This window comes from Eutrigla gurnardus, assembly GCF_963514095.1.
Source record: "Eutrigla gurnardus genome assembly, chromosome: 17".
Lineage (NCBI taxonomy): Eukaryota > Metazoa > Chordata > Actinopteri > Perciformes > Triglidae > Eutrigla > Eutrigla gurnardus.
The window spans coordinates 3,987,642-4,010,878 of record NC_139928.1 but is presented as its reverse complement, the minus strand read 5'-3'; the positions used below and the strand labels follow the sequence as shown (position 1 = coordinate 4,010,878).

Genomic DNA, 23,237 nt, shown 5'->3' with positions numbered 1-23,237 from the left:
GTGATTTCTGTAATGCTGAGAAATGACGGCGTAAGCAATGATTACCCTAATTGAACATTCCAGAGCAGCCCTGCAAAATGGCTGCCGAGCCGGCACGCTGTCTGTGATGGCCGACACAAGCGTGTAGGTCTAAGGTGTGTGCGTGTATAGCTGCGCTCGTCTATGCGTCTGCCTGTTTGTCTAGGTGTGTGTGTGTGTGTGTGTGTTGGTACTAACTATTTGAGGGTAATCCTGCTTTTGCCTTTTACTGACTGCTTTGTGTCAGGGGAAGTCTGCTCACCGGAGATCTCTGCTAATCCAGAATTACCAACCTCCATATACCTGGAGTGTAGGAGCCATTCTATCAGACCGCCTTATTGGAACAGTTGATGATTGTGTTGCCTGGAACTGGTTAAAAAAAAAAGATCCTTTACCTTTGAAAATCAAATTCGGCTCTTGGTTTTAAAACGTGAGTGGCCATTTCGGCTTTCCGTCCACCGTCTTCAGAACGTCAGCGTTTAGGTGCTGAATGTGTTTCACCAAAGAGCTGACCTTGTTGTTTCTTTACAGCCTTCTACCTCGCCAGCCCAGCACTCAGCCGGCCGCCCAGCCTGCAACCCAGCGACCCAGCCAGCCAGCCAGCCAGCCAGCCAGCCAGCCAGGCCGGCCCTGCCCAGAACTGGCAACCTGCAGGAGTCATCAGGGTTAGTGCGCCTTTGGCACATCTCTGTGCCAAAATCATCTGCAAGCATCAGGCTGAAACTTGTAAATTTATAGATCTGCACTTAAACCAAAGGCCAGACTATCAAATAATATACTTACATTAGGGAACGAGAGAGAGAAGGGGGGGGGGGGGGGGGGGGGGGGCAAATCCAGGCAATCCATAAAATACTGCTACTGGTCCTGATTTATAACAAGTTTTATTGTAGAGCGAAAACCAAAGTTACATTCGTTGTAATCGTACAGGAGATATTGTAATTTTTTGTGATTCATGCCAGTATTTCTTTAAGCTTTGACCCCAGGGGAGCAATCACTCGTCTAAGGTCACTAGTCCAATGTGGTAGCTGGGCTTTCAGAGGTGGCTACTTAAACACACACACAAGCAGCCACACACACACTTCTCCCCAGATCTGCAGCATTCTCTCATTTACACAGCCACTTCAACCATCGGTATTAGACTACACGCACACACACACACACACACACACACACACACACACACACACACACACACACACACACACACACACAGAGCAGAGATTATATGTTGCTGGATTAAGTTAAAGCCGTTTTGCTAATAATTCAAATACTGCATGTGCTAGCATTTTCTGCAGTTCATCAGGGAGACGCTGTAAAAAGACAAAGCTGAACTAAATGACTACCAGCGCTCAGGCCTTATCTCAACTGTGTGGGTGTGCGGCTTGTGTGCTCATGTGAGAGAGAGAGAGAGAGAGAGAGAGAGAGAGAGAGAGAGAGAGAGAGAGAGAGAGAGAGAGAGAGAGAGAGAGAGAGAGAGAGAGAGAGAGAGAGAGAGAGAGAGAGAGTGAGTGTGTGTGTGTGTGTGTGTGTGTGTGAATGCGAGGCTTGAATGTGACAGCCGAGGGTCGGGCTTACACATTAAAATCTCTGCCGCCGTTTCGAATGCATTTTGCACTAGTGTGGTCACAGCGCCGTGGAAACGGTGGAGGAATACGGCGGGGAGGAAAGACGACGATGCACCGCTGTACGTTCACACGCAACAGAGCGTGATGGGTGTGTCTGTGGATTTGTGCATATAGGTGTGTGTGTCTGTGTGTGTGTGTGAGAGAAGGGGGGAGGGGGGGGGGGGGGGGGGCATGTATGTGAATGTGAGATACCTCTGCTATTGATTGGAGCGAATAATTCTCACCTCTTTTTCTCTTTAGCTCACACTCGCTGCCAGCTATTTCTCTATGGATATAATGGAACCATTTGTTCAATGCTTATAAATACAGCAGGTCAGGACTGAGAAAAAAAGTAAAACGGTAAAATGCCAAAATGAAGTAGCTTCCGCAATACAATTTAAGATTAGGTAGAATATAATCTAATTGAATGACCTTCTGTTCGATTGATGTTGTTTTATATGGTCACAAATGTTCGTCATGAAGCACGTTAAGAACTAATTAATTGATATGATAATTAGCATATGAGCAATTAGAGGGCTATAGTAAGCAGAGCGACCATAGGTCCATTTAGTTTTATTGAATCCCATTGAAAAGAGCTTCTGGTATTCACCGATATGCTAACGACAATTTAAATATAAGACCATGAAAGAGATCAAGTAACAAAGGCCAGGGCAATGATATGATCTTGTTTTGTTTATTTCATTAGAAATATATTGATGTCCAGGTTCTTTGAGTAAAGGGGACAGGAGGACAGAAGTCCATGCGTGTGCGTGTGCACGCATGCGTACCTGTGGTTTGCAAAGGGCCTTTTAGACTCAAGAGGAAGTGGATGCTTGGCAAATGGTCAGCCAGCGCCCTTATCTCTGCGGCTCTCGGAGTCGACCACCGCACCTCCCTAATAATGTACACAAAAACACAGAGTCCTTCTATTTGTGCACTCACTCAACCTCCCATTGTGTTGCTTTAGATAATGCTAATGCACAAAATACCGTATCCTAATCCAGGGAACTGTTTGTTTCTGTTAACACAGTCGTTTATCGTCTGATTAAAAGACAGAGAGGGAGAGAGAGAGAGGCGCGATGCAGCCCGCACATAAAAAGGGAAAGAGAACAAAACTAAAGGAATAGATATTGTACGTTTGTGTCACACGCACTAAAAGAGGCTAGTGATTGACACGAGTGGCTAATAGTGCGGTGTAAACCGGAGACGGGGAGGGTGTTCTCCACAGCCAAGCTTTTTGCCTCCCTGGCTTCCATCGCAAGTGCAGACAACAGGCGTCGTCATTTTCCAACTCAATTTGCAGACGCATTAGGAGATGCTGAGGCGCGCCCAACTCTCTCAAATGCAATCAGCCTGCCTGTGTGTTTTAAGAGGAAATTGGAGGGTGCTATCTTTATCGACTCCTCTTTGACTTCTGCTTCTCTGTAGACTCATTTTCTCACAAAGATAATTGCTAAATGTAAACAGCCGTATGGATTTTTTTTCATGACTGCACTGTACGGATTTGTCTCTCTTTTAGGCTGCGTGACAAAAAGAAGAGAGGATGCTTGCGAGGCCCGTAAACTCATCTAATAAAGATTTAGATAGGTTGAGTTTTCCAAAGGTAAGCGCAACATATATCTGGCTCCTCTTACGTACACTTTGACGTTTTTGCAAAATGAGCGTGTTCTTCCATAATAAAATTCATTAAAGGCCTCTCGTATATTCAACACACAATACAAGTTTTACTTTCTAAGGATCCACATTTCCACATTGTTACTGTTCTGTCATCCTCACTGGTGGTGCCATTTCAAATGAATTGATGGCATAATGGAACATTAAATAATCTGAAATAATTTACACAATGTTCATAGGGATGGCAGTAATGCCTGTTATATTTTCCTGTGTTAAATAGGTTTTTCTTTAAAGTTTTTCTCATGAATTATTTGAACAATTTAAACAAGTCTTACTTTTTACATGTTATAAGTTGCATTTCATTTTTTTTGTCAGACATAACCCAGTTTTGACTAGTTCTATATTTCAGTTGTTAAACTGATCTTCATTTCAGTTCCATGAAACATTAAAAAGCTCTTTAAATTTGCCTTTGTGAAACCTGCCTCTCCCTCTCTCTCCCCTGTAATTGATTTCATACCTTTTGAGCCTCACAATAGTTTCCTGAGTGCACTTATGGGAGAGATTCAGGACAAAGTCGGCTTGAGAGCTCCATCCACGTAGCACACAACAGCTGCCGACAATTCGGCACTGTTAATGTCCTGTTTGACCCTCAGCTGAACATATGACTAATTGAGAGTTTGGGTAAAACAGTGAAGAAAGGGAAGCAGGACAAAGGATGGGTGCTGCAACGGCATAAATGAGAAGAGGAGATGGGAAAGTGCAGGTCACAAAAAAGCAAGTTATGAAGAAAAGAGAATTGTTTTAATAGATGACATTCACTATTATATTATCCTATCATTTTCTTTCCATCCCGTCATTCCCTCAAAAATGTCACGGACCATTCATCCTCTTTTCCACCCTTCATTTCTCTCTGTATCACTCCATTTCTTGAACCAGCTGTTCATTCATCTGTTTCACTTTTGATCTTCTTTAATTTCTCCACCACATTCGCTCTCTACCTGCTTTACATTTTCTTCTTCCTCCCTTGTAGCCTTCAAACACTTGTGATTTTTTTCCCCTCCAATAAGCGCCGTCCAATCACCTATTAAGGGAGGCTGCAGCGACAGCTGATTGATCTCACACACACAAATGCACAGCTCAGATATTGATTATTCCCACGCCGTGGACAAAGACACACAAAACATTATTCACATGCATCGCTCCGGCAAATCTGTTTCCTCGCCGAGTGGCGGCTTGGTTCCATAGCTTTCAGGTGGAGGAGGTCTCTGAAGCATGTGGACGTTATCTTGAAACAAGGGGCTGGCTGCCATAGCAACCATATGATGAGGCAGGCAGCGCTATTTAAAGGAATTCAGCTGCTGCTCACATTCCCGTCAGCTTCAGACCGGTCCAGTGAAAGACAAAGAAGTGGATGTGAACACAAGAAAATCTAGATCCCTATAGTTCCACCCCTGCAATTAAATGTCAGCTGTGAAGACTGAGATACAAAATGGCCTGGAATTAAACAAAAACGTATGCTCTGTTAGGAAACATTGATTCTGACCCTAAATAGAAATATATGCAAATGGAAACTGTACAATGTAGCCAAAGCTTGCTTGCACAGAAGTGGATTTCAGAAGTGCATTTTTTTATGGCGACGTGCATACGCTTGAATTATCTGCAGAAGGGGCCACTGTAATGTAATGTCTCCAGTTATTCATAATAAAAAAACCTACCTTTTCTGTAGAGAGGAATTTGTCAGTGGACGGCAGCACACGGGGAGACGAGTGTGAGAGGAAGAACGACTGCTGTGCACCCGCGGTGCCGTGCATGCCAAGCAGAGGCAGAGCAAACAAAGGAAAAGCACCATTTTCATACACACATTTCTCTGTCGGACGTATACACCTGGAGGAAATTGACATTTATTTCATATCACCTGCTGAGTGCATTGCTGTATTTTAACTTAACACCCCCCAAGATAGAAAAGATATTGTTTCTCGATTTCCTGTATATGCAGACTTTCAGTTCGTACTGCGTTTGGACATACACCACAGAGTGGCCTACACTTACAGAGGCCGTCATGTAACAAAAACACTTTGACGTAGAGCTTTTCATAATCGACTAATTCTTTATTTTTCTTAAAGGTCCTTGCTATGCAAATTTGTGAATTTGGTGCTTTTTCTTTGTATTTTGTGAGATTTCCTCTGTTTTCTGACATTGTAGAGACTAGATATTTGATTGATTTATACATATTTTATTGATTAATCAGTTAAATAATCAAAGAAATAATAACAGATAATGATAATAGCCATTAGTTACAGTGATTAACATCCTTCTAGCTTCTGTCCCAGCAGCATCAGACACCGAACCCTGAAATCACAAGATTTAATGATTGGCAGAAATGTACCTCACTGGGGCTCACAGGGTTGATGGGTGATTCTTCCTTCCCTATAAAGATTTTTATATCCTCTTTATCATGCTGACATTCTACAACATTTTAATTTGAAGTGCACTGTTCACTGGTGAAACAGCCGGTCTTCTTTTATCACTCGGTCGGGCCCAGCGTGCTATTCCAACGCCTGTGAGAGCAGTCGTGAAGATTTAAAGTGCTTCATAGATGCAGAATTATGAGTGACCTCCCTCGTAACACTCCCCCTGCTCTTCCGTCTGCTCTTATCTCATTCTAATCCCAACTCATTTCATATGCTAAGTAAAAGCTTATATCCCTCTTCAATGTACGTACACACACATCCCTCATTGCTGGGGTGTGATTATAAAATTTGCATCGAGGATGTTGTTGGAGCTGTGGAGAGCAGAAGCATCCGAGCTGAAGCAGGGGGTTGAGGTGGTCTAATGCCTGTCAGGTGTAGAGAGGCAGGGCAGACTCCCAGAATCCCTCCCGTCTGGATTTGTGGTGAGAACTCGATGAGAGGAACCCAGAGAAAGTTCCCCCTCGTGCCTCACCTCAAATGGTTTCCTCAGAACCTAATTTGCATCTTCTCTTCTTCGCAGTTGTCACAGATGTAGCGCAGATTAGGAGGGAGAGGAAGAGAGTGAGCTGACTGTCCCCCGGGAGGACGCAACGAGATGGAACCACTTCACTTCTCTCACATGGAAAACCTCTTCCACCGTCAGAGCGCCATCTGCAGACTCGGTGGGGCGGGACAGCTGGTGTTGTGAATCAGGCCGCCGCAATCCAGGGACCGGCTACTTCCCAACACCAGGGTCCCACCCCCACCCATCACGTCTTGAAGGATGGAGACAGATCACTTCAAATTGCTTTCTTTAATAATCTCGTATGCCTGATGTAATGGTGATTCATTACCTCCAAATCTGTGTGAAGTGTATTTCCTTTGCCATATATCCAATCACATTATGAATTAGAAATAAAGTACAACAAACAGAAAATATACCCCCCCCCCCCCCCCCCCCATGAATGAATTAAATATACATTCCAAAAATATGGCTGTGGCTTTGTTCTTTTAATGAAATTGTAACTGTAACTGTCAAAGGCTGCATCTCTGATGATTTCTCTGAACGCAAAGCGGAATGCAAAATACTCACCTGTTTTAGGCATCTATTTTTTTTTACAAAGTCAGTGCTATTCACTGTTTTGATATTTGATGAATCCTTTTGTGTTATTTTTCTAACAAGTCCTAGCTTCTCAAATTTGAGGATTTGGTGCTTTTTCTTTGTATTTTGTGTGATTTTCTCGTTTTCTGACATTGTAGAGACTAGATATTTGATTGATTTATAAATATTTAATTGATAATCAGAAAAAATTATAACGATATATAACCATTAACTGCTGTTTTTTTTTTGTTTTTTTTTGCAGAAAAATAGCTGAATGCATATGGCTTTTAATTATTTATCCCATTGAATGAACAGCTGTTCACATGACAATGTGTTCAGACCAAGCTGTGCTCTGGGGCTGCTGTAGCTATGTATGACCACCTCCAGTCACTTCAGGAAAAACATGTATTATACAAAATATGTATTTGTCCCGTGGTACTGAATCAGCTGCCATGTGCTGCTCCGTCTCAGTCTCAGATCTTGAATATGGAATATCCCCATCATATATTTTTTTGTACCTCCTAACATTTTCAGTGTAGTTTTTAAGACTGATCTATATAACAAAGTTGCCCCAAGCTGATGTAAAATACACCATCATATAGTGTTTCAGTGAAATGTATAGTGTTTGGATGTTTCCACATTGACATGAATCTTTTATTATTTTCAGTTTAATTTTCTTTATGCTTGTATTTTACACACGTTTAGATGTCTTCATGCCTTGATTATGTATTTAATTAATAGATTAAAGCAGTATGGAAAACAGTCTACAGTATATTACAATCATAATCTACTAACATGATTGGCTAAGAAAGAAAAACGTTCACATATTTTAAGAGTCAAAAGTCACATGCTCAATTAACACCTCGCGCATGCGCAGGGCGACCAACACACCTTAACTCCATGCTGATTCCAAGTGAATAAATCTGAGCGGCTGGTCGGGACTAGATTTCACGTCGTAATAAGTTTGCACTTTCTTTAAAAGTAGTAACCGACTAAAGCGAGTATTATGTTCTTCTAGCTTTCGACGGTGGCCGTTTTAATGCTAGCATGTTACCGTCTTCCAGCAGGGTGAAACTTAACCGAGTAGCGTTGAAGGACACCGTTGGGCTATCACTGTTGCCGCGGCGGAGACGACTCGCGAAGTCCGTGAACAATGTCACGGCCGACACTAAAAAGCCGAAGGAAAGCCAAGCAGCGTCGGTGAAAGACGCGGCCTTCTCGCAGAGCGGCGTTCAAACTTCTTTAACAGACCAAACGGGCCTGGAAAATGTGACGGAGACGACCGCTTGCATCGCCGGAGGAGAGCCGCAGGAGAATGGCGTAGGTACGCAGAAGGCGAAGAGGAGAAACAAGTGTAAGGTCAGAGGGGACGAGGTTAAGCAGGAGGGGCCGCACACTAGAGGCAAGTATCGGCGGAGCAAACCAAACACCAGGAGCAAGGGCCGTTTACACGGCCACAAAACGCTCTGCGACCTCCGGCTGAGGTTCACTTGGTGCTTCTGCACCTCCCCGGACACCGACAGCGCGTCGTTAAGGCGGAAACACGCCAACCGCCGCGTGGACTCCGGAATGGAGTTGAGCAGCAGCGACGCCGCGAGCAAGCCTGCAAAGAGCCGCCCTTCTGCTGGACGTAACTCCAGACGAGGGAGCGTTAAGAGTAAAACTCGTGTTGCTAAATGCTTCAGAGAGTGTGGGTCCGGGTCCGGGTCCGCTGGGTGCGACCCGCAACCTGCTGCCGCAAAGACGCGAGCGCGAATGGGAACACGGTCGATACCCACCGGACTGTCAAGTAAGGTGCACTTTAGCTGTGTTGTTAGCTTTGTTGTTGTTTTTTAGTTGGCTATCGGTAAGCATATGACGATAATGCTATTGAACTCCAGTTTTTTTAAATAGATGGTTATGGTAGGTAAAAGTTTTAAGCTAACTTTTGACTACTTGTGTGTTGAAACGTATGAGAAGCTAATGGCGCGTCTGAATCCTACATCACCAACCGTAAACCAACAGTTTAAGTGCTTTCTGTCAATTCATAATGTACAGGGGATCATGTATGTTAAGTACAACATACAATGTCAGTTGGCGACCCCATTGTTTATACTGTGGCCCTGAAGTGCAAATAACTCGCACAACACAACAGTAAATCACAACACAACAGCATTGGGGAGACTGAAATGGAAAGGGTAGGTACGTATTGGACACTGATATGGTCTGTCATTCACAATGCTTATTTAATGTCTGCAGTAAAGGGAAACATACAGGTGCTGCAATATGTATTGTGTATATATATGTTTGTATAGCCCTGGTTTGCATTTCAGGGCCACTGTATATTATACTTAATTTTTTTTTTAAAGGTTCACTTTTAAAGCTATGGTCTACGATTTGGAATAAAAAAAATCCATTCAGTCTATCAGCCATAGGTCTGCATAGAAATTGACCAATGGGAGCCATTGCTCCGGGGGGGGGGGTCTGTCTGAATGTAGACCATAGCTTTAAGCTGCCGTTTGGTGTGACTCCATTCTGTTGCCATGGTAATAGAGTGGGTTCGCTAACTCCTAAATTATTACAGATGGTGACTTTTGCACTATTTTCCCTCCCACTTGCAGACATTGATAGGAAAGCGCACGAGAGCCCCACTGGACCTGGCTGTTCAGAAGGGTCTTTGAGAAGATCTGTCAGAGGCTGTGGCCTCTGTGATGACTGTAAATGCTTTTCCCTTCAGCAGAAGACATTGTGTGAGCATGGGCAAAACAATAGTCGCCCAGGACCAGAGCAGCCTACGGTTAAGAGAAGAAAACAAAACGCTGAGACCTATAAGAAAATTGTCATTTGGAAAAACCAGCATCCGAAGGTGACGCTTTGCAATGTAGCGCAAACCTGTGAGGCTTTTGGTCACGATTGTGGCTATGTGTTGCCACATCGTCTCAAAACCAAAGTTGTGCATTGCTTCAAACGGGAGATGAGATTTCCGTTTGGGCCTGATTGTTTCAACCATGACCAACACAAAAGTGAGGAAAGCATTCTGGCTAAAAATACAGAGTTATTTCCCAGAGTTCAGTCTGAGGAGAGCCTCGGTCGGTCTCGGAGTCTGACTGAACACCAGAGACACCTGAGAGAACGCACAGATGTACAGAGTTGGACAAGTGAAAGCTCTGCAACCTGTTCTGCTTCTTTCTCACTAGGTGAAGTTAGAAAAAAGTGGGAGTGCAGAACTGGCATGTGGGACAGAGATGTTGAGGAGGATCCTGGGCCAGGATCTCGCCATATAGGATCCATGATTCACAAAGACAAAAGAATGAAGCTTGGGGATGGTGTTAGAGATGCGCTTTTGCCATTTACTCCAGTTTTAGAAAGCACCAGCTGCAAAGACCCAGCAATAACTGAGTCTAGAGACCAAGAGAAAACATGCCTTTTGACATCTGATGACAGTCGGTCATGTTTAGAGGATGCACTGGTGGGCACAAGCTCCATTGGCTCAGCTGTGAAAGAAAACTTGCTCCACGAGAAACCCTGTGTTGAGACGGACGGTCCCACAAAATCCAATGCAGCAGAAATGTCACCAGAACCGTTCTGTCCGGGGAACGAGGTGGACTCGGATGAAGTAGAGTCATTCACCTGCCAGAGAGTGAGGGCCTATTTTAATAAAATTAAATATTCTTGTGCACGCACATATATGTCCTGGCCCTTCTCAAACAGAGGCCTTACAGCACATTCTGGATCCACAGGCTGTCCAGCAGAGCCTATTGATTCAACCGCCAGAGGAAATGGTGACGCTCCGTTAGCTAAAACTCAGCCAAGCTCATCCAGTGACCGAACCAGTGACGTGCTCCCGTGTGCACCTACAGATGTATCTTCCTGCACGGTCCACCACGTTTCCCAACATGAAGACAGGCGTGAACAGGATGGAGAAAGCATTTTAGCGGAAAGAAATGGGAAAAGAAATGGTAACATATCTTTATACTCAACAGAGTTTGCATCTCACTCACTGGAAGCACAAGCGTCATTAGCCAGTCTCCACCCAGATACGTCCGCTACCCTTTCCAACCCAAGTCAGAGTGAAAGAGAGCCTGCCACAGTCCCAGCCTCATCTTCACCAGTTGATGGACCTGAAACTGACGTATCCATGTCCACCCCTTCCCCCTCGGCACTCGGCCTGAGTGACAGGGCAACTGCCACTAGTTTGTCTGTAATGTCATCTCCATTCACACTTGATGGTTTGAGCAGCCTCTCAGCCACACCGTCCTGTCTCCCACCATTATTGTTCCAACTGAGGAAAGTCGAAGATGAAGAGTGGGCTGATGTTCATTCTGCAAGTGCACCACTGATGTCCTCTTCACCCAAATGTTTGGTCAAAGCTGTAGAAAAAACATCGTCCTACAGCAAAGAACTCCCAATGACTACATGGACTTCATCCTCTGCTCCTCCACACGACTCTGACTCCTTTGATTCATGTGAATCTTCTCCCCTCCTCCCTCAAGACGAGCAAGAGACTGACGAGGGACCTGTCGCAGACAGGATCCCACCAAAAATGAAGCTATATAATTGTACAAAGCCCTGTAACCATGTAGCTGTTAAAGAGGGATCGTTGCACAATGTCCTCATGGGAAAGTGTGAAGAAACTGATTCAAATTTCAAGTTAATGACTCTGCCAATGCTCTCTCCTGTCACGTCACCACAAGGGCGCTTACGGAAAACCCCGGCCTGTTTAGGTGAAGAGGAGGAGAAGGAAATAAATAAAGACACCAGAAAACACATGCCATACATTGCTAATGCTAATAATGAAAACTCTAAGGATGATCTTGAACATGGTAGTAAAGAATTGGAAGGAGTCTCTAAAACTCTAACTACTTTAAGGAAACCTCTGTCTTCTCCGAGCAATGATGAAGATGTGGATGATGATGGTAATGAAGAGGAACGCCAGGATCAAACTGGTTATGAAGATGATTTGGAACAGGGTAACACAAAATCTGAACAAGTTCCCTTCCCTGCTCTGACAGAATCCTGCTCTTCTCCCAGCAGTCACAAAGATGATGGTGGGACCTTCAGTGATGAGGGGCAGCCATGTTTTACTAGAGAAGAAATAGTTCATATAGAGGCAGCTGGCGATACTCAGCACAGCATTTTGGATGAGTTCACCGCGTACAAACGGGATATCCTGCTTATCGATGTGATCCAGGATGACCCAGAGCTGTTTGAAAACCTGCCCCAGGAAGGTTTGCTGAAACTATGTCGTACCAGGGTTACTGAGGCCCCAGAACCCAGACCTTTTGAAGTTGTGAGAACGGCAGAGATAGATGGCACCGCTGTGGAGTTAAAACACAGGTTAGGTCTCCTATCTCATAGAATCCAGGTGAGTTGTGAAGCCCATTACAAATAAAATGACTGTAATTTGTGTTTCAGGCTGAACTCAATTAATAGTGCGTTTCACTGGGAAAGTCCTTGTCGTCATGTCCCAGGTATGGCCAGAGTCAGACAATGCAGAACAGAACATTTTATGCACAAAACAAAATGTTACAAACATCTACAACATATTTTGTGTATATTTCTGATGCTAAATAATGATTGTGTGTGTGTGTGTGTGTCAGAGGAGAGCAATGGCAGGTCATGGAGACCTCAGTCTATCAGCAGCTCCCCTTCAGAAATGCAAAGCAACACATGTCCTGCTACAGAAAAGCAAACCACCAACATGGTAATGTCTTTCAGCACGTTACACTGAGACACCAGACATAGGAGCAGCAGCAAACCCAACATTAACAGGGACTCTCCCATGAATATGTAACTCTGTTTTTCAACAGGGTCCGTCTGATGCCAACAACAATCGTGTAAACGGAGTCCTGGAGAGGTTACACTTTTTTGCACACTTAGCATGAATTATTTCTTCAATCCACTTAATCTTTTCATTGTTTTGATTATCGCTATTTTGATGTCCTGTAATAGGAGCCAGCCCATCCAGACCATGAGCTCTCTGTATGATGGTGTCCATTCAGTGATGACCACAAGAAATGGTGGGTGACAATTGAAACGGCATCAACAATTACTTTGTTTTTAAGCTTGAACTGCTGTCACTTATATCTTTGTTGCATTTACGACACCTCATGTCATTTAATTAAATTACGCAATTCCTTAATTCCTTGTCCTGATTACCATCTTCAGCCGCTGCTTATGATGATGTGTTCTTTTGCTCCTGCTCTCAGGGCCGTTCATCACAAACTCAAACATGACTGCCAAGTTCAGGCACCAGAAATCTAAAACTGTAAGTGTTGCATTAAATAAGGAACGGGTCATTGTTTTCCCATAAAAAGGCATCATTATACACATGTTTATTGGCTTTAGCATGGATTGTACTTTCTAGTTCCAAATAACTTGACCAAAATGAATTGGTGCTAAAAATACTTCATAGAAAATGTGTTCTTAATGTTGTGCTGTAGCCCTGACGATGCCATATTTGGGCCATTGTAGTAAAAAATGAAAAAAATGGGGGTAATATTCTGAGGGGAAAAAACATATTCTCCATAACCATAGTAACACCAGCTGCCATCTGAATTGTGTTTAGATTAATTAGCGTGCTCATGGAAAGGATGGCCTCTGGGTGAGGTGAAGGTCCTTAAAGATACATATATGTATACAAAGGTTTTTTCATGTCCTTTCTGTGTGATTTTATGAACATAAATAAATACTCACAAATGTTATATATTTTGCACTCGGCAGCTCATGTTACCGTGTTGTTTTCTTTCTTGTAAATGTATAACTTTATAATCTCAGTGAATATCTCAGTTATGACCCATTAACCCATGGTGCTAATTTCCAAGTGCAATTGCATACTTATGGATTATTATTATATTATTGTGGAAAAGCTTTGCACAACACATCTGCTTTTAAATCATGTTCAATGATACATTTTGGCTAAATATAGTTGATATAAAGTATGTTTGGTATAATCTCTGTTCTCAATAGTCATCTTGTTTCATCAAAACAATGACAATTTATGGAGGCAGAAAATGAGCACCTGGAGATGTATTACAAAGGTGCTCAGTTTGTTAATGGTATTTGATCAAAACTTAGCTCCCCTTCCACAGATATGTTTTTAATTTAAGTTGTTGAATGTAGCACTACTCTCCTCTAAACCCTTAGTACTGCAGGCAGTACTTCAGTGAGACGCTGTTCTGTGCATTCAAGATGTGTCGCTTCCAGCATGTGCCCCTGGAGGGGGATGAGAAGGTACGTGCAAAGCTAAAATAATATTTCCCTTGCTTACCAGCATTATAGATAGTGCTTTATAGATTTGTACTCTACCTTCTCTTTTATCAGGGGTTGTAGACAAAATGACCATTTGTGTATATGTGTCAGCCCTTGTTACCTTGAATTCTTGAAGACGATGTTGTATTTTTGGATGGTCATACTGGTCATCTGCTAAATGACCTAAATGTCTGCTAAATGACCTAAATGTCATACTTAGTCAGTGTGAGTCTGGACGAGTCCGAGGTGCTTTGTGTGTTCGGAGTAGTAGAATGAGACTTGCATTATACTGTACGAATTGTGTCAGAATTTGTAAACTTTTCTTCAAATCAAGACTTTTCTTCATTTTCAAAAATGTGTTCTGGAGGTGTGCAAGAAAAAAGGTTTTCTTCAACAATTTCACGTAAGGCATGAGTAATGGAAAACCAGTAATGTGGGTGAAGTATTCTTTAAGAAGGATGAACTTTAGATTTATAAGTGGCCACGATTGGAATAACCAGTCATCCTAAAGCTCTTGGATGGATCAGTCCATCACACAGGAAACGTCGCCCTCTGTTCTACAATGGCTGTAATTCCATAATGAATTATAGAGTAGTGGAGTCATTTCACTTTCTCTCTTTCAGTTGTGCATTGAAACTGTGACACGGTTCACCAAAAGTCCAATGTGCCTTCAAAAAGCAGGTGAGTTTTCAATTTATCCAATGATCTAACCCCGGGCAGGCACATTTAGAGTGTCGTACACTGTAAATACGTTACTCCTCAGCAAGTTCCTCTGTTGGAATGACAATCTGTATTCCTTTACCTTTTCCTTTTTTTCCCGCTTTGCTCGACATGTCTTCGTACATGAGTAAACCCATGTCCTTTTGTCTCCAGGAGCTGTGTTTACAGGCTACTACCAGAACAACCCACCGGGAGCATACTTCTCCATGCCGGTGCTTCTGTCGCTCCTCTGGACGCTGCTCAAAGCCGGCATGGTGTCTGACATCCTCCCAGTCCTCAGCGTCAGCTTGGACCACAAGATCGTGGTGAGTGTGGTTTTCATTTATCAAGCTGCAGTATACTGTATAATCCACCAGAGGGCAGGGCATGTTCTTTTTATTATTTTTTTAATCAATGGGAAGAGAAGCATTCTTTACAGTTATACCTATCACCACTATGGGCATACAAATAGATGTTGAACTTAATCTCCTGTTCCTCTCATGCTAGCCAGACTATGAGTTCCTGTTGGCGCTCTTCAACGTTGTGAGAGAAAAAGGTCTCATGGGTGTCGCACCTGAGCTCATGCAGCTCACAATCAAGGTATCTCTACACCTACACTGTGTGTGTGTGTGTGTGTGTGTGTGTGTGTGTGTGTGTGTGTGTGTGTGTGTGTGTGTGTGTGTGTGTGTGTGTGTGTGTGTGTGTGTGTGTGTGTGTTAATTAATGGTGTCTATATGTTGACAGATGGCCAGTGCAGGCCTAGGGCTGAGTTTGGACTCCCTCGACTGTGTAAACTCACTTGCCTCAGTGTCTGGAGACCACAAGTAAGTGGAACTTCAACTCACATTACAAAATGATTTGATCCCAAACCCTTTTTCTTATGAAATTTAAAATATAATTAAAACTGCGAGCAGTGATAACGGGCCACGGCGCGCGTCGTCCCCGGCCATTGCCACGCAGCCGGTTGTCCCTTGCCCGAATCGTCGCGTCGATCACCGTATCGACGCGATTGAAGTTGTCCTGCTAGACTGGGGTGCAAAGTTCCATGACACTGGGACTTTATACGGGTGTAAAAACATGACATTTTATGTCGCCACTAGGTGGCGCTCTGAATGTGAGTCAATATTGCAGTGCAGACGTGTTCAGGGTGGGACTCTCATCAAATGTGAGAAGTTTGAACTTGATTGGACAATGTACATTGAAGTTATAACAGTTTAGATTTTTGTGGTCGAAGCATGAAATTCGTCCATGTTCAGGACGCCATCCTGGCCACGCCCTTTGACTTATGTATAGCTGTGTACACACCGGAAGAACTGCCCGACTCGCGTTGGTAAATTGGTTGGTTCACACCTACGGAATTACAGCCGACGCCATACGTTCCGCGCTTGCGCGAGATGTAATGTCTCCAAAACAACAGGCGGCGCTAATCTGTATTGTGGGCCAAAAAACACGAAAACCGGAAGTAGGCGGTCCTCTCTAGACCACCTTCTTCGATTCCACTGGTCATCTGGTATGTTTACCATCGTCACTTCCGGGCTTCACTGATTCGCTGGTCAAGCTGCTAGCCTCCACCAATCAGAATGGTAAAAGAATGACCGACTCGAATGGCGGATTACACATTTGAATCGGCTGAAATGAACGCCGACGTGGGCCGATTCGAGCAACCACACCAAGGAGACTCATGTCACGGATGCCGACTCTCTCAAAGACGCCGATTTTCGGTCCGGTGTGAGCCCGCCTTAAAACCTTTCATTGATTTTGCATCGTTGAGGCCTCTAGAACAGTCTCAGCGAGTTTGGCATGAATCGGATCAACGGTGTAGGAGGAGTTTGTTAAAGCCTACAATTGGCTAAAATGGCCCAAAATGGCTGATTTACTGAAGCGCCCCCGAGTGGTCAATTTTAATAAAACTTTCAGAATATGTTCCAGGGAGATATGACAACACATACTGCAAGTTTCGTGATGATTGGATTAAATATTGTGGAGTTATGTGTATTGATTTCTAGAGCCCCGCCCCTCCGATGTTCATTGGCTAATAACTTCTGAACGCAACTATATTTCAGAAAGATTTTGATAGCACATGACCACCGTCGTCCAATGATGATTCACAGTAATTTTGGTGAGAATCGGATCTACGGTTTAGGAGAAATTAGCAAAAACTTGTTTTTCACAAAATTCAAAATGGCGGAAAATTTCGGTAGGCGGACTTTAGTGCCATAATGTAATTTTTTGTAGATCACACGGATCTGCATGTCTCTGCAAAATTTCAAGTCAATGGAGTTACGGTGTGAGCAGGCCATCCTTCTTTGCGTTAGGTGGCGCTAGCGAGCCACTTTTCTATGGCCAACTATGAAACCTTTAAAATATCAAAATTTTCACCGTTTTCTAATAGCATGCCCATTTTTTTCAACTTCTGAATATGTTAAGGCCCCCAAAAAGGCCTCTGGAAAATAAAATTATAATAATAATAATAAAAAACAATACAATTTCAATAGGGCTTCGCTGCCCGACGTTGTCGGCGCTCGGGCCCTAATAAAATTCACATTTATGTGAATACAATCTATAATAATAACCAAATATAAATATTTCTATTTGTTAAATGTTATGTTGTGAAATTGGGAGGTATAAATGCAAAAATAATTAAAATATCTTCTATAAATATATGAAGTGTCAACAATTATTATTTTAATGGCTTGGCAGTATACATACATCATTAGAAAGTACTTTTATATGTGGCACCATAAGCTGTACTACATATTATTGATCCGGTTTAATAAGCAACACAAAATGAATACAATATGTAATAGAGGGTCCCTCCACCGTGTCACTATCAGCCTATCAGGGGTGCTTGGCTTGAAAAACGTTGAAGACCTCTGGTTTAAAAAGGTAGTTAAGCTCCGTCAATCTTGATTCACTGATAAAGTTGTTAAAAAGCTAAAGCAGTAGGTTTTACATTCAGTAAACCTTATGAAGTGTTGAGCGATTTATTTTTTTACTTAATTAATTACTCTCTCTATATTTATCATAAAAGGTTTTCCACCAGTGCAACGTCTCCAGAGTACCTGAATTTGGCCCATTCTGTTGTAGAAATAGAGGTTAGTTCTTCAAAATATTACTTTTGTCAACTTATCCAAGGATGAAATGGTCTCGTGCTCTGCCTCTAATGTTTTCTGTCTGTCAGCTTTGTACCAAGCAAGAGGACTGGAGGCGGATGGGGCTGGTTTTCAGGTCTATCTGCCAGTCCATCCAACATCCCAACCAAATCGGGCGAATCAGCGGCCGCATTGCCATCGCACTCCTGTCTGAGAGCAAAGACAAGACCTCACTGCCCTTTGCTGTCTTTGCTGAGACAGGTAAAAAAAAATATATGTTATGCATTTGTTTACAGGTAATTACTAATTTCCATAACAATACACAATAATTCCTGATGATCTGATTGTTGTGATTTCAGTGTGTCAGAATGAAGGTGAGGAGAGCATGATCAAGAGTGCTTTGGGCAGAATCGGAGTCTCTCTCATGTTAAGATACCACAAAACACATCAGTGGGCCAAGGTAAATAAACTATGACTTAAGTATCAAATCTTATGTAGCCAGCAAACTGCCATTCAAAAGTTTGGGATCAGCTTCTATATAAGTGTATTTCTTCATTCCTTCGGGGGCTATTTTATCAGAGATAAAATGGTAAATCAAACAGCAAATGCCCTTTTTTACATTTTATATAGTTCTAGCCCTAAAAGAGAAGAATGAAGTGATTAAACGTCCATTTAGTAGATGTCCGTGTTGTGTGAAGGCGTGAGAAATGGCTTTCCATTTACAATTTGTTTTCCAGTCCTATCGAATCACAACACGGTGCTATTTATATTTTTCTTTTCTCCATGTACTAAACATGACCTTTTTTTTTTTTTTTTTTGCAAACCCTTCATACCAAATGACATGAGACACAAGAGGACATTCTCCAGTTAAAAGCATGAAAGACCATTCAAAAAGAGATTCCAAACAATTCCAAACCTTTGGTCAACAGTGTGTAATCTGTGTATTTAAATGAAAATAACCCGTTAAGTTACATTTGATCAACATGGATATTGCCTTGTATTGTGTTTGCATGTAGGGTCGGAGGGTGGTGGAGGTGCTGTCTATTTCAAAAGTCAATTACTCAACGCTGAAGGGTTTGTTTGGGAATGAGGATGGAGCATCACGCTGCTACCTGGTCACCGTGGCGACCGAGCTCTTCCTCCTGAGCGGCAGCTTGGAGGGAGCTTTAAACACACTCCGAGGTAAATCAGCGCTCTGATCGTGGAGTAAATGGGTAGCCATGATGGGTTTACCTGAGCCCATAATGCATCAGAGTAACCCAGTTTATTTAAGAGGGGCACAGTTTGACAACTGCCGTGGTGGTGACTTTACCTGGCAGTAACGCAGTATTCTGTTCTAGACAAAAATAATGCCTCTTTGAACAGGATGTTGACTTTGAGTTGGACGCCCCATTTCGTCTCTGTACCTTTTTACACTAACGACATCGCAGAAGAGAGGAATGTTAATCCCGCACGAAAAGGCAGCGTAAAATATACTTATACTTATATTTGTGTACGACAGCTCAGAGGAAACAACCTCGTTCCACAAACATTTTCACCATGTTATATACACTTTCTGTGAGAAAGCATTCATGGCACACAAAAAAAGCAGCTTCAAAAGAATATATTGAAGTGCATGGGAAAAAAACGCCCCCAGTTGTCAAAATTGTCAAAGTTGTTTTCCTTTCATCTGTTGATTCAGAAAACCAATGGTTCCTGAATTCGTGCTCGTGGCCTTGTGAGCCCGCTGATCTGGAGAGCAGGACTCGTGTGTTGATGCGTCTGGCTGAGAAAAGCTCTCACAGAGACACGCTGGAGGTCCTCTGTAATCTCCCTGGACTCAAAGAGCCCAACGGTGAGACAGAAACACACTTTTCATTTAGTGTTGAAAATCAATGTTTTCTCCCTCTATATTGAACCTTATATTATAAACCTGTATGTTGAGGTTCAGAGAAACGAGATCTGCAATAACTCATTAATTTGTTTTTGGTTTTTCATTAGTTTGACTGAGTTGCGAATGACCAACGTATGAGCTTACTAGTCCTTCAATCAACTAGGTTTTTTACAATAATCAGAGCTTCAAACGTTGTTACCAGTAGAAATACAAGCAGCATCTGAGCTAGGGATGCAAACAATTCATCGATTATCGATTAATGGCCACATCCCGCTAGAACACATTCACATTCATTGACAGTTGTCGCTCAGAGATGGGCGAGTGGCGACGTATGTGAACGGGGTTTTAGTCAAAACCAAAACACCAAGGAAGGCTGAGAAATATTCACCAATTTATATTATTAATAATAATAATAGTCATGATAAACTAATAGATTAAAGGCTCAGCACTGTGTTTTAGTCATTTTTGTTTTATATTTTCTTGAATGCTTAAACTCCTCAACCCCATTTAGTATGTCAACATTTGTATCAGAACCAGCAGTTTGTAAGAAATTGGTCAGTAATTTATGTCATATTTTGGTTCTCAGAATTCACCAAATTGATGCATTAAAATGAAATTATTAAAAATATGATTTGCATTTTTCTTCATATCATAAGGAAGATAGCATTTTATGTTACGTATACAGTAGATAGAACCTATTCAGAGGGAAATTCAGCTTCTCAGAAGAATTGCTGCTTATCAATTAATCGATCATCGATCGATAAGATGAAACAACTATCGATTAATGAATTACTCGATAATTTGCATCCCTAATCTGAGCATTGAAGTCCTCACAGCACGGAGATGATGTGATGATGTTTTCTCCCCCATAGCGGGATAGATGGAGTTATTTGACGGAAAACTCCAATGATGATTTGTGTAAAACCTACAGCATTTTGATACGCTGACTGAAGTATAGTGTATTGGTAAGGGATGCTCATAATATAGATAATAATATATGTAATAATTGCATATTTATTTATGTTCTTTACCTCCTGGTTTTCTTGCTGCCTTCCTCCTTTTCACATAAACTGAAACATTTGTGTTTAATATATACTGTATGTAGATATTTGTGTATATGTGTATTTATGTGTCCTTGGTTTCCCCCCAGACTGATTCAACACCCTTCACTCACATTATCCAGGTCACTCCTCGCCGCCCTGTTTTGGCCTCTTTGTAACAATGTTGTATTCCTCAGTTTGTCATTTGAAAAATCTCTTTTGTTTTTGCCAGACTCGATCGATATCACCAGGTACATGACTCTGTTTAACTCTCACGTGCGACTGTGCGTGGAGAGACAGATGCTCCCCGTAGCTTCAGACACCGTGAACATCATGCTCTCTAAAAGACTGCCGGTTGAGCTCACTTTGATGCAGATGCTTTTGCACAAACTGGGGAAGCAAAACCTCTGGCTCCGGGCACGGGAAGTCTTCAGGCGTAAGTAGAACCCTCTGGTTTTATTGGCTCACTTAATAGGAACAATAAACACAACTTGGAACATTGAATTCAATGCAACAATGCATTTCTTCATCAGACTCTCTGAGTATGGGCTACTACACAGGTGTGTCAGCCCCTCCTGGTTTCATGGCACTGATCGTCCCCTGGCACCTGGGGGAGGTGGAGCTGGCTCTCACTTTGGAGATGTTCATCACCGTCAACGCAGCGGACATCGTCCACCTTTCACAGAGTGCCACTTCCTGTCTGAGCATCACTCTCAAAAGGTAATGTTCTGTGTGCGTGAGAAAGCCGGTTGCATCATGTGATCCGACTGTACATGACGCTCCTGTTTGCTCCTCTTGCAGGACTCAAAGCTGTGAGAGGGAGTACCTGGCCGCCGGTAGCCGCGTCCTCTCTGCCGCTTGTATCCCGCAGCCCCCTCTAGTGGTTCATTACACAGCGGTGAACTCATCACGTGATCAGGTGTTCAGACTTGACATTCCCTCTGCTCGATGCTGGCTCAGACACAATCATTTGTGGGCCTCTGAGGTGTGGACGCACTTATCCAAGTCGTTATCCACCTGCAGAACCTGAAAGTACTTGCATTTCCCTTTGAAGCCGCTTACATTCCAGACTGGAATCATTTCACTCTGGGAAAACAGATGAAATCAGGAAAACCAACGCATGTGTATTTCTGTTGGCTGTACGTTTAGTAAATACTAATTATCACATTTCAATTGAGCCATTGAATAAGAAGCAGAAAATAACAACCAAAGACTGACGCCAGAACTTTAAACAGTTTTTTTGTTTGTTGTGTAACTTAATTTTGTTCAAATTTGTTTTCAAATATGTTAATTAATTTCCGTTTTGGTTCATTTTGACTGAAATGTTCTTTTATCTAAAGTCTCCTTGATTTATTTCATGCAGTGTTTGGGGGGGGAAAAGAAAAAAAAGCCTGTTGGGCAACACTGGAGTCCAGCATTATTTTGTAGTGTTGTTGTTCTAGTATTAGATTTTGTTTATCACAACAATGTAAATAACATTGAGTGTATATAGGTATATATTTATGATGGTGTTAGGACTTTGACAGTATTATGTTGCTGTATTATCTTACCGATTGCCTTAACCTCAATTGTTGCTTGTTCAAGAGCTGCATTTTCTTTGTGTAACATTTTTTATATATAAAATGATATATTGTTCACCTCCAAAAGGTTCGACTGTTCGTGTTTCTTCTTAAACAAAAAGAGAGACATCCTAAAACTGGTGTTTAATGCAATGGTTGGTATAGTTAATGGAGGGAATTATTCTCTTGTTAATATTATGGCTCTCTTCACTCACAGCAGCTGCCTGGTGGAGCCCAGTTTCTTTATTGTCCACAAGGGGAGATCAATTATCAATGAGTAGGCAGGTTGTTCACAAAAGCACTACTGGAATATCAATCAAAGTTCCAAGTGTCTTGTGTGTTTGAGTCACAGTCGGTTGGACTAATGATGGTGGTGTCCAGCTGCCGTTTTTTAGCCTCCAGCTTTCATTACAAACAGCGGGAGCTCAATTTACATTCAGACTTTTTTTTTTCTTTCTGCACCACAGAAAAATATGTTGGTATAACCTCATTTCTTTTTTCTTTACTGAAAAGATGCCCTTCAAATGATGAGTGAATGAGGAGAATGGTGGTTTACAGTATTCAGACAAACATGCTCGTAAGTGCTTAAGCGAGAAAATGCTGCGTAGCTCATTAAAAAACGAATTTGTAGCTTAGTTGCATTTTCTGATTTAATGTAGTCCAACATGTGGCTGGCATCAGCCGCAGCATCTCTTACACCAGTTTCTGATGATGTGCATATATTTACAGACCATTGAATCCAAGTGTAAAGGTGTCACAGAGCAACCGAACCACCAGGGGGAAGCACCGAGCTGTGCTGAGGTAATCACTAATGTAGACCGTGATTGGCTCAAGGTGTGCGTGATTTAAAGAAACGTTAAATACAGGAGATGGCTGGAGAAATTCACAGAAAAAGGGCCATGTTGGAGAGAAACCAGGGTTCACACAGTAGACCGCTTTTGCTGAAGATGATGAGA

General features: G+C 42.5%; 1 protein-coding gene across 1 annotated transcript; it reads left to right on the top strand.

Annotated features, from left to right (window-relative positions):
• Positions 1-7,835: 7,835 nt before the first annotated feature.
• Positions 7,836-22,055, top strand: topaz1 (testis and ovary specific TOPAZ 1; the record flags this gene model as incomplete). Its single annotated transcript, XM_084031477.1, has 18 exons — positions 7,836-8,577; positions 9,389-9,456; positions 12,578-12,624; positions 12,720-12,787; positions 12,977-13,035; positions 13,914-14,000; positions 14,642-14,699; positions 14,892-15,043; positions 15,225-15,317; positions 15,462-15,541; positions 17,749-17,812; positions 17,899-18,070; positions 18,169-18,269; positions 18,826-18,991; positions 19,491-19,643; positions 20,955-21,158; positions 21,256-21,442; positions 21,524-22,055. 18 exons carry the CDS (start codon positions 7,836-7,838, stop codon positions 21,750-21,752), a joined length of 2,730 nt encoding a protein of 909 aa, XP_083887603.1. The 3' UTR covers positions 21,753-22,055.
• Between the last annotated feature and the right edge of the window lie 1,182 nt (positions 22,056-23,237).